The 12,561-nt window shown below is 42.3% G+C and overlaps 1 protein-coding gene across 1 annotated transcript in view; it reads right to left on the reverse strand.

Annotated features, from left to right (window-relative positions):
• mdga1 (MAM domain containing glycosylphosphatidylinositol anchor 1) overlaps window positions 1–12,561 on the reverse strand; it is a gene marked incomplete at its 3' end in the record, with an annotated part of 163,346 nt that overhangs the window by 106,656 nt on the left and 44,129 nt on the right. Inside the window, exon 3 of the mRNA XM_084541498.1 lies at window positions 10,069–10,208. Within this exon, the coding sequence (XP_084397624.1) occupies window positions 10,069–10,208 (140 nt within the window). The remainder of the gene's footprint in view (window positions 1–10,068; window positions 10,209–12,561) is intronic.

The raw sequence follows: 12,561 nt of genomic DNA on the forward strand, positions 1-12,561 counted from the left end.
TCATGCAGTCCATCTACCCATGCCTACGTAGACACTACACAGACCCTAACAACATAGCATGACGTGCATCTCCCCAACTACGCGTCACGGCAACACAGACCACAAGAGCTGTAATTGGTCCGCTTGGTAGTAGCGTGTTTCTGCTTTAGTATTTCCAGCTGCTTCGCCATCTCTGCAATTTTCGGATTGATAGTTTTGGATCAATAAAGATGGAACACATCGAGGAAAGGTTAACTGAGGAAGTTCGGAGATACAAACATTTGTATGACCCGTCTTCTGTGAAATTTCGGCGAAAGTTTCAGTTGCCATTGTTAGAAGTGATGCAGGAATTAGAAAGGGAAGCAGTTTTGCACAAATTTTGCCTTAATTTCACCGAAGCAGAGGCCTAAACTGCCTATAAGGGAGGCAAGAAGCTGAAGCTTCCAGAGACAAGCCCCCACACTAAATCTCACTCCCTGGGATCCTCCATCAGAAGAACATCCCCAGTCTTTACATCTCATTCTTCATTTCTTTAGCATGACAAAATTGAGTAACTTAACAAGAAGGGCCTTAATCAAGGAAAGCACTCTAACAGAGCCTCAGAAGTTCTCTGCAGCCACAGAGAACCTGCCAGAAGGACAGCTATCTCAGCAGCACTTCATCTGTCAGGGATTCATGGCAGGTCACAGGTGCTTCCCATCCAAACTGATGGAGCCTGTACAGATCTGCATGGAAGAATGGGGTAAACTGTCCAAATCCAGGTTTGCACAGCCTGTAGAGACTTACCCTAGAAGCCCTAGCGCTTTAACGGCTGCCAAGGGGAGAGTACAAAGGACTGAAGTGAGGATCTGAATACTTTTGCAAATGAGAGATTTCAGTTTTTAGTTTATTTCTTTTTATTCTTTAGAAAATAAGCAGTTTTTCCCGCATACTTTCACTTTGTAATTATCTGTAGAATTCCAATCCCATTCATTTAAGATGTACAACGCATTAAAATGTTGAAAATGTGAAGGAGTCTGTCTGCTTTCTGATTTGAGTGAATTTCTGTATGCAGCTAAACAACATAGCGGCCTCCAAAACACTGAATAAATGCGTAGCGCTGCTTTTGTGAGGAGCACATCAAGTACACAAGATGCAGATTTGCCCAAAGATATGTAGCAGATGTTCTTTCTCGTCTTCCATTGCAAGCATAAATTCCTCCAAGGCCCTTCCTGGCGATACTCATAGATTTATAGCTACCCGTTCTTGAGTTTGGGAAAAACACTCCAGTTGTCCAGAGTGCAACAGAAAATATGACAAACAAAATTTGGCAACCTTGTGTCGTGACCCTTTATTAGCGGTGAAGACATAATGTCAATCACCATCATTCATCAGCCTCTTTTTAGTCTGTCTTATGTCTTTCACTTCTGTGTCTTATGTTCTCATGTATGGGCATACTCCTTAACACAGGCATGCTTCATATACTCAGCAATAAGGGTGAAACTTCTCGGAAGATTTTATTTAAGTTATTAAAGCGTTTTCTTCTTGAGGTTTAAAGGGAGCATCACCAAAGCTAGTCAAAGGTTACTTGTTCTCTTTCTGAAACCCTTTTTATGTGTACAGATGCTGTAAGTTTTTTCTTGTTATCTCCTTCAACTTGTCTCCTTGATCATGTCTTCCTTCCAATTGAGAGATCTGTACTTTTACTGCAATGTAAAACAAAAAAAAAAAAAGCAGGGAAATGAGCAGTTTTACAGTTGCAGGTCCAACCTTTCTCTCCACTCTTCTTTGCTCTGTCTCTCCATTCACTTAGGGGTCAAGCTGTGACCTTGTTTGCGTCTAGGTCGTGTTCCCGCTGAGTGCCTGTGCAGCCTCGTGCTGCCACCCGATCGGCCTTGCTTTCAGCCCAACTATCGATCGCCTTCCACTGCCCCCCTCAAGGACGGAAATCCAAACCCCTATTCCAGACCGCGGCCCTCATCTCCCTCCCTCCATTCCCCCACCACCCCCCCTCCCTTCCCCTCTTCTTTCTTTTCTCTGCCTCTCCACTTTTCTCGTCTATAGCTCTCTCCACCTTTTCCCCGTATAGAATTCATCACACACTCATGCAAGTCTCAAGGTTGCAATGACCAGAAGACCCATGAATAAATAATAAGGAGGTAGGAATCACTTTCAGAAAAACCATTTACTCTCCTATTGTGTTCTTGAAGAAGCCATGAGAGTGTGTGTGCGTGTGGCCTATGTGTGTGTAACAAGAAAAGCTTTGTGAGTGAGACTACAGTGCTTTGTTAACTAAAAGCCCCGCTGTCCCTGGAGTTAACATGAGCAATGCTACAAGCACCCTGTAGGTGACCTCTAACACTAAAGCTTTTTTTGTGCGCGCGTGTGTGTGGATACTTACATTTTCCCTTTCATCCTTTCTTTGTGGAGTCTTAAAATATTCAGGAATATGATCAATAAACTTGACAGGAGGACCGTATAGAAGGCTGACAGTGCATCCCTCGGTTGCCCACAGTTTTGAAAATCTAATTTCTTAAAGTGGTCTCAGGTCACGTTTGTGATGAAACAAAGAAACACCAAAACGCATCAAGTTCTGTTTCCAACACACTATGCACACAAAATGTGATTTTCCCTAACCAAGCTGCCCCTCCAGGTGAACTAACTCTTTCTGACTTGATGTATGGTTTCTTTCCAGTTGATCTGAAGTGTAGAGGAGATAGAGGGGAGAGAACGCCTAAAATAAACCGAGAGAGAGAGAGAGAGAGAAAGAGACCAGGGGAGATAAGAAAAGCTAGAGAGTTAGATGGGGTGAGAATGAAGAAAAAAGATCTGTTCAGAGGCGCAGAGAAGGATGAAAGAAGAGTAAAGATGAGAAGGACGTGAACAGCGAATGATTGGTGGTGAGAGTGATGAAGACAAAGCGAGGGAGGCAGAGACACAGACGGTGGGAGGGAAAAGGCTGCAACAAAAAGGGGAAGAAAGAACGACGTAGACAATGAAAGACACACAGAGAGGAGAGAAATTATTAGACTCTCTCTCCTCTGTATGGATCCAGGGCGAGAGACCCCTTTTCATTCCAGTATAGCTCAGGCAAAGGTAAACAATCAGTCTATATAAAGGATTGGATAAATCCTCAATCAGACTCATTTTCAGTAAAGCAGCTATTTATTGGGCTGGCCTCACATGGCTAAATTGGATCCTCCTCCTTCTGACAGAGGTGAAGAGAGAAAGGGTGGAAAAAGTAGATTGGAAAGTCTTCATCATCTCACTCTGAGGAGGCACGGATTAAAGTTTTTGCGCGAACAAAATGGTCCTCGTGTTAAAAAATAATACACAGTATAAAAGTCTTTACCCTTAACGCATTTAGACTGAGAATGTAGGAAAATCCACTGCCAATCAGGACTCATGCATCGTATTCCTATGATCTTAAATAGTCCCATCAAAATGTGGGACACGAGCAGCTCTCTCCCAAAGCCAGGAACCAGACACAGATAAAAGATTCTGAAGCGCTACGAAACAGCTTATCCGATTAATAAAATATAAAGCTCTAATGTTTTTAAAGAGTCAGTGTGGTCGGCTCTGCAGTGGGTGCGTTCATCAACAAATGTATTAAGAAGTTGTCAGCACAAATTTGTAAGTGTATTGTTTCTCTGAAGAGCGGATACAGAGAGGATTATGAGGACATGCGAGTGGAGCGCATCCATAAATAATAACAAAGCCGCCAGAACACTTGAACATCCTGTGTTTCTGCCAACACCTAGAGGCCAATACAAACTTCTCTGTGAGGATGGAAAAAAACGGGATGTACCCCAGTTCACTGCAGTGGCTCTTCAGCTGTTATGTTTCTTCTTCGTGGTGAACGAGGACTGCGGTTTCAAAATGAGGTGAACACTATCGCACATTACATTTTACAAAACCGAACTAAGAGAGCAAAAGCGATTCACATGATTGGGCTGAAATGTTATTTAGACATTTTGCAGCTTTTAAAATAATCTGCTTTTGGGTAATAATCTTTTTACAACATCGGCTTTAATGGCAACAACATGTTTGTTTAAGATCACTATATGGCAACAACATGTTTGTTTAAGATCACTATAATTGGTTGGACAACCAACCAATTATAACTTGTGTCTTAACCCTCTCCTTTCTGTTCGTCTCAGTTCTCAACCCCCACGCTCCCCATCCCTCTTTTTCCTGCAACGTCCATCTATTCTTACAGGAACCATGGGGACCAGAAGCCCACCCTGCGTTTCACTCCCTGTGTTCCTCTACCGTCATCCATCTATGATTCTGCCCCTCTCATCCCTTCCCTTCGACCCCTTTCATACATCTCCCTGACCCCTCTCACTCCTCCATCCATTTCCCTCACGTCCTGTCTACCTGTCTACCAGGTATCGTTTTTGTTGCAAAACGATGAGCTGTAAGCAACTGTAGTCTGTTTTTTTTTTTTTTTTATCATTGTGGCAAATAGCAGTAAAGCGCATACCGACAGAAACAAAAAGCCTTATGAGCTGTTACTTTTACTCAAACTGGCAGAGGAACGCGATTCGAAAACACACCAGAAATTGCTTTGTTCACTGGCCGAACTGGTAATCTATCTGGGTAAGGAAGATGAGGCAAGGAAAGCTGTAAGGATGGGCGAAGGAGAAGCTGGGGTGACAAGGATCAGGTTATCAATATAACCAATAGAGTGCAGTGGAAACTCTGTAACCCCAATGGGACTCAGTGCAGAATGCTGCAGTGTGCTACTTTAGCAGAGCGCACTCAGACAGAGGTCAGCACACTCACTGTTTACTGCTGTCTTCACAGACTCGTAGTCCAAGGTATTTTATTCTTACTTCTGAAGGTGATTTCTCTCATGGTGGTCTTTATAAAGGCTTAGCGCAGTACTAATATATATATATATATATATATATATATATATATATATAAAAAATGATACACCTGTTGTACATGTTCAGCTTCATGTTACTGATTTGTTTATCTAATCAGCCAATCATGTGGCAGCCATGCTGTGGAGAAAATCATGCAGATAGATGGCCTGAACAATGACCTCCCCAGTCAACAAAGCAGCATTACTGTACAGCAGAAGTCATGTGAAGCAATCCTGTTAAAATGGGCCAGAATACCAAATCTCAAAGGAAATTGCTAATCTAGATGAGAAGAGAAGGACTGAGAGTGTTGAGAAAGGGGAGGGTGGCGTTACCAGTATACATTATATTCATTTTTCTATTCCTTTCCTTCCACTTCATTCAGTGCTCTAAGTGGAAAAAATAAGTGAGGGTACTCCTCTTATTCATCAGTCGATGCGTATCAGGCAGTCCATATCAGCTAATAATTTTACACACAGATTAAAAACCTATGCATCACCATCCCCAACGTCCAGTTTCCCCTCATCTTTTAAACCGTTTTGTTTTTGTTTTTTTTGCTGTGTGGTGAGCAGTGAAGGCACCGGTACTGTAACAAGGAACTCTACAGCACAAGATCTTACACATTCACAAGCGCAAACAAGTGAGCGTCACATAAAGCCAGAGAGAACAGAAAGAGGCGGGTGACGTGCAGTGGCCCCCTGGGTAATGTAGATTAAAGGCCATTATGGATCGACAGGAGACTCTACTTGTGAGAACGCCCAGTATGAGGGGAAAAGTCCTGGTGCACCAGAAGGTCAAATTTAGAAGCGTACTGGCCCACTTAAGGCACTCATAATATCCAAATAAGCATCATCATTTTTTTCAATCCTTCCCCATTTCTCTGGTGACAGCATATCCTTTTTAACATTTAATTTAGCTTTTATTGACCATACACTGTTGCATCCTGTTGTTATTGTTTCATCTGTCTTTTCCTCTCTCTATATCTGTGTTCGGCCTGCACACGCAGGCAGGGGTCAATTAAAGTTCATGTTTCAGTGTCAGGAAGTAATTTCCTTTGTGTTTAATCTTTAATGGGTTTTGTATCTATAGTTTAAAAGTCAAATCCTTCGGGTATCTAATAGTTGTAAAACTATACAGCATACTTGAGATATACACCGATCAGGCATAACATTATGACCTAATACTGTGTAGGTCTACCTTGTGCCTCCAAAACAGTTGTGACTCATCAAAGAATGGACATGGGCCTTCTGAGGGTGTCCTGTGGTGTCTGGCAACAGGATGTTGTTAGTGGGGACTTTTGGGTCCTATGGGTTGAGGGGAGGGGCCTCTGTGGATCAGGCTTGTTCCAGTGCATCCCACGGATACTTGATCACTTTGGGATCTAGTGAATTTGGAGGCCAGGTCAACACCTTGTGCTGTTCTTCATGTTTTTTTTAGTTGTTCCTAAACCGTTTTTGTGTGTGTGTCTGTGTCAGGCTGCATCCTGCTGGGGATGGCTGCTGCCATCAAGGAGTGTCATTGCTATGGGGTGGGGATGCCTGGTCTGGTCTAGGTGGGTGGTACATGTCTAAGTAACATCCACATGAATACCAGGTCCAAAAGTTTCCCAGCAGAACATTGTATTGTCCCAAGATGGCCAATGATATTTACTTTTCCTGTCGGTGTTTTTAATATTATGGCTGATTGGTGCACTTGGGATGTGGTGGTGAAAGATCTGAAGATAACAGGTAATTTGACGTTGTGCAAAATGTATTGAAATGTTTTTGGATTGTTTTTTGTTTCCTTCTTTGGACTTTGGAGAAATTATTTATTAAAAACCTTCAAAAGGCCATAGCTCCTCTGCCTTGATGCATCTTAAGTTATACTTTGATCAAGTTACATACATTTAGATCGAATCTGAAGCAACTACTACTATTCTGAGATCTCTTTCTGAATATGTCAAAATATTTACATACATATTTCACTCTTCAATATCATACATGAATGATTTAATCAAGATGTGTTACCCCTGTCTCTGTTTTCATGTCCGAGGGCACGAAGAAATCATTTCACTGCTGCAGCTCCTCACCAGAGCCTGTTATCGGTTCCCTTGTCTCGTCTGCCTTTGTTTGTTAGTGCGTGTCTACATACACATTTCCTCACTGACACACACACATGCACACATGCACACATATGCCGGCACACACGTTCACTCAGCCAGTGTCTCTTTGCCAGAGGCGGTGTCAGTCTTGTTTGCTTACACACCATATATACATTTTACATTCTGACAATGGGACCAAGGTGATCATTATTCAAAATACACTCCCATCCACTCCCACCTCCGACCCGAGGAACAAGCAATCACTGACGCAATTTCCTCCATCTTTGAACTGCTCCGGGGGAATGAACTTATGTAGTATGTATTTTTCAGAATATGTTTTGTATAATGATTATTATTCCAGCGCTGGTGAAGTAAAAGTTTTGTTAAAAATTGTTTTTGGTCACATGGCCTGTAAATGTGATGTACATTTCTATGTGAGAGAGAAAGAGAGATGGATGGATAAAAAAGAGGAATGACAGCTAGAGTTTGTATAGGCACGTGAGGTCAGCTTGAATAGGTGTTGCAAATTTAAACAAAACATTATTTTGCATCTGCGGAGTCGCACAATCAAGCTGCTTCTTAAGCAGACACACACACGTGCGCACACAGAGTCGATGTACACATAAACACAAACAGAAGAAAACAAGTCCCAGACACAGGCGCTGTTTTATTCATGCTGATGTGATGCCAGTGGACATGCACCCGTGAGGAACACTGCTTTTCTCACCTCACGCACCCCGACACAAATACACACACACACACACACACACACACACACACACACACACACAGCCTGGCCGCAGTCACCTCAGTTCATTTTGCATCTAGCTCTGTAAGCTCGCTCACGTACACCCAGCCACACATGCGCGCCCACGCAGAGACCCATGGTCCAGAATGTTTTGCTCGAGTTCAACTCAGGGAACCAGATGTGTCCGGAAATGGCTCTCCCTGTGTGTGCCTTTACGAACTTATTTTTGACTGTTAATGTATTTTTTTTTTTCACATGTACATACACACATAGTATATGTATATATATACTCTCATACATACTATAGCATATGCCTTTGTGAGAGAATAAAGCAATGCTGTTTTTTCCACCATTCACTAATTGGGTGCACTTCAAGCGTAGCATGTTCAACCCAATCTGAGCTGTTGTATAATAGCGCTTCTGCCATTCTTTTTCTTCTTCACTGCTTTCTAATGCAGCTGACAACAACAAAAGGAAATTCAGTGGTGCACTGAACTGGACATCAAATAATTTTGTCATTCATCATATGCTAATTGTTTATTTATCTTAATAATTAAACTAATGTTTTGTCTCGTACAGTATATTTATGTATCAGCAGTCGGCCTGGCTGAGGGCAATTAACTATGATTAAATTGTAACAGTTGCAACAGCACAGAGCACATTTATCCAACCAGTTGTTCTTCGGAATTAAACCAATGACCTTTAAGTCACAAAGCATATTTTCCACATACCACCGCCTCTAACAAGACAAAGCCAGCCAGTTGGCATCAGTGTCCAACTGGGAGCGCTGAAGCGGAGTATGGTTTTAGTTAGTGTCATTGTAAGGTGACTAAAGGAAGAGATTACGTGACTCAGGAAGAGATTACGTGACTCAGCACAGGCGGAAGCACACTGACACCATAAACATGAGTAATGACTCATGGGTACGTCATATAATTTATGCTCACCCACGGCGGGTATGTTTTGCAACCGATGCTAATCACGGAACGCGCCCACATAGTTTGCAGTCTTTTCAGCCGACAGCGTGTTTTGCCCTAAAGTGTTTGCATGAAAACAGCCGCACCATGTAAACAAAGTCAATTTTTGCAAGATTTTAAGAGGTGTTCATGCGTTATAACAACACTAGCGGCCTGATAAGACCTTGGGCTCAGGAAAAGTGTCAAGAAAATGGGACCCATATCAAGATAGAGAAGATAGCCTGACCCACAACAAGCCAGCAAGACAAGTCTGGAAATTTGGAATTTCTTGCTTGCGATCAAAGCTCAGTGATTATACCAATGCCTGAGAAAGTAATCATCCCTGACTTGCAAGAGTATTTTCAGAACGACACATGGCTCGGATCAACTATATTACCATACATATTTCAAAAAAAATTACCAGCGAAACCAAGTGATCTATTTTAGCAAGTTCTAAGCAGAATTTTATATTATTTCATACATAAAACACCACAGGAATTTTTTATATCACATGTTGCTTCTCGGATTTCTTTAATGATGCCATTTTGAATAAACCATTGTGTGAAACCATTTGTATTTTTTCATTTATGAGATTTAACCCAACACACACACAAAATAAGCTTTCATCTTCAATACAAACCTCCATCATCTATCGATTATTTTCATGTTCACTGTGTGGCGTGATCACAGAGAGTGTAGCGTGCTGGATGTCTAACAGGTTTGTAATGCATACTACTGGAAAGTTTCTATAACTAGAGGACGTGCCTCCTTTTGTTTGGAGTAACTGCATACAAACTTTGTTCTGAATACTCTGCTTTTAGAGTCTCTTTTATCTTACACAACAGGATAGGTACCTTCCAGGCAAAATAGGAACTCTGAGTAACTTAGTGTTTGGTTCGGCTCCAAACAAAACATGGAAATAACATGGCTGTCCACACTTTATTGTGTATGTCTTGCAGAACAAAGTGTCACTGCTACGTGATCTGTTAGCTGTATTAGCGGTGTGACTGCTAACATAAAAATAGCAAACTTGAAAGTATATCCAAAAAAATAATCATTGTGTTCATGCTAAAAAAAAAAGAAGAAGCTAAAACGTCTCCAGTTGCCTTTGTTTCAGCCTTAATTATTTGTTTGCTTATATGTTTGGATCTACCATGTTCTGCATGAGTGAGAACCTTCACGGACCCTTGAAAGGTTGTAGTTCCCGGGTTGTGGAAACTCCCAGTAGGTGGTTACCCACATTACATTACTCAAGGTTCCTATTTTGCCTAGTAGGTTCCTAGTAGGTGGTTACCCACTGGGAGTCTCCAGAACTGTTGGATCCCCTATGGTGTCCATGAGCAAGAGTCTCAGAACCTGCCCGCTCACTCACTCAAAGTCAGTCACTCAGCAAGGATCAGCACGCATAGGCAAGCGCACGTTAATAAATGGTCAGCAGGTGGTGTAGGATCTTACCTGTGGCCGTGGGTGTCCTTTAACAATGCACTGAAGCACTAGTGTGTCTCCTTCTTTGATCGTGTAGATTCTCTCGCTGATGTTATCATCCTTGACGTTACATGCTGCCCCCGAGTGCACGATCTGGGCATTGGCTGGAGCTGTGACAAGACGGACACACAGACGGAAACAGTCACATAGCCGCACGGGCATACACAACACACGCAGACACAAACAGAGAGAAAGAGAAAACGAATTACACACTCTGCCGCAGGAAAAAAGGGTCACTTTCCTGTGGGTGTATATGTAATACTAGCGCTAGTATTGATGAGTCAGATGAATAAATATATCACATTACTCCTGCATCTGCATGAACAAAGCCTGAAAATGATGGGGTGTTCTCTGCGTCAGTGTTTGACAAGAGATACAGACTTTTATGGTCTCATATTGGAAGGACGCAACGCTGTGTGTCTGGAGATCAGCGCTTGCGTCCTGTGCAGTATCGGCCTTGTGGTAACACCGTGTGAGTTGCACGTCACACATTACAAGATTGAACTAATAGTCTTATGTGCAGTCTCCAGATGTAGGGAGAAATGGACACAAGAAGAAACGAGTTATTCAGATTTTGAGGTACACGTGAATTTTTTAGTTGTAGCATTTGATGCACTCTTTGCGGGCTGCATCAGTTCAGCTGGTTGGTACATTTTGGTGGTTTAATGCAGCTTCTCCCAAAAGATCTAAATTCGGTCGAAGTGGATGCGTCTCGCAGTGCGATCTCTTCATTGTTAATTGTCACCTGGGATACCCCAAAGCTGTACAGTGTGGCCTCGAGACAGCTGAGAGGCTGCGCTGAGCAACGCTGATGAATTCAAATATCACCACCAGTCATCACTAATGTAACAGCATTCTGAGGATGCTTGTGACTCAGAAGATTTATATTAAGAGAACACATAACAATCCGTTGTACAAATCGGTGCTTATATTTATTATTCATTCAACTATAAATATAAAATAAACTACATTTATTTTGTGCAATAATCAAAATCAAAGTAAGGTCTCATCTCAAATCACCATAATGGTCTTCAACAAATTGCCCTGCTCCTTACACAGTCCCACGTTACAACACTGAGGAGGTAACAGGATATGACAGCTGCTGCAGAAATAATGGATGATAAATGCATGATGGGAGCTCTCTGCGCCGGCGACAACTACAATATCTGAGTCTGCACAGCGCTGACCCTTGCGGAGGGCTGGCTTTGCGTGCGAGTAGCCTCAGATGCCTTCTCCTCCCCTATGATGAAGGGAGACATGAGGGAGGAGGGGAGAGACAGAGACAGAGCGAGAGAAGCAGCGGGTGAGGAGGAAAAGGCCAGAGAGGAGTGTGAAACCCCATAGAGAGGCGTTGGGGACAGGGAGCACAATGATGTGATTAGCATCGATTCACAGGGAGAACAAATCTTCACTGTGCTCTACAACTGTTATCATTGAACGGACAGGAAGAAAGTGGGCGGCCTGTTCACTTTAAACTTCAGCTCGATCAGACATAACAACAGTTGGCGTGATCCGGAGACGGAAATCAAGTTGAACATAAAAGGAGGTTCTGTATCTGTCTCTAAATGTTCTATTTCGTGGAACAAGCTCGAGTTGTTAGCAGCTTAAGGTATTGAGACTGAGTGCGCCTGTCCACTTAAATTTTTACTTTTGTACTGACAATTTTGCTCTTCGAAGAAACAGCAGAGGATGGAAATACAAAAGAAAAGACTGTAGGTTCAATTCGGTCCCAGTCGCAAATATTCGGTTATTACAAACTTTTGGCTGTGCCTCTAAGCTGAGCTGGTTAACGCACAAATCGTTGTGTTATAATTTAATCACATTGCAGACAAAAGCAAAGCAAAGGAATGATGCAAAGAAAGAAAGAGGGCTCAACCTGTTACGCTGCAGAGATCTGGTCTCACACGCAGCACAGGAAGAAAAACTGTAATCCCAACCAACAGCTACTAACAGCAAAAACCAACTAACATGCGGCATATACTATAAATATACACTGTGCATTTAGGTGTTTGGCTACAATACAAAGGATCATCGACAAGTGACTTTAGGAATATGTTTAGTTTTTCCTCACTTCCAGATGAATGCCGTGATATTTTGAGTGAATATAGGATGCTGTGTAGGACATTTGAGAGTTCAAGATACACCCCATGTCTAGTTTTGTGTGACAAATATCGGACACAGCTGGTATCAGAATGTGTGAAAGCATTTCAATTTTAAGAATATTATCTTGTGTTTGTAAATTTCCTGAAAGCGGAGAAGAAAATAAGAAGCAAGAACCAACTAAATCAAATGTCGTCAGCAGAAATCAAGTTCAACGTAAAAGGAGGGTCTGTATCTGTCTCTAAACGTTAGCTTTCGTAGAACAAGCTCGAGTTGTTAACAGCTTAAGGTGCTGAGACGGAGTGCGCCTGTCCACTTAAATTTGTACATTTTTATTTGCTTTTCTAAGAAAAGGTAGAGGAC

This window comes from Chelon labrosus (assembly GCF_963514085.1).
Source record: "Chelon labrosus genome assembly, chromosome: 3".
Classification (NCBI taxonomy): domain Eukaryota; kingdom Metazoa; phylum Chordata; class Actinopteri; order Mugiliformes; family Mugilidae; genus Chelon; species Chelon labrosus.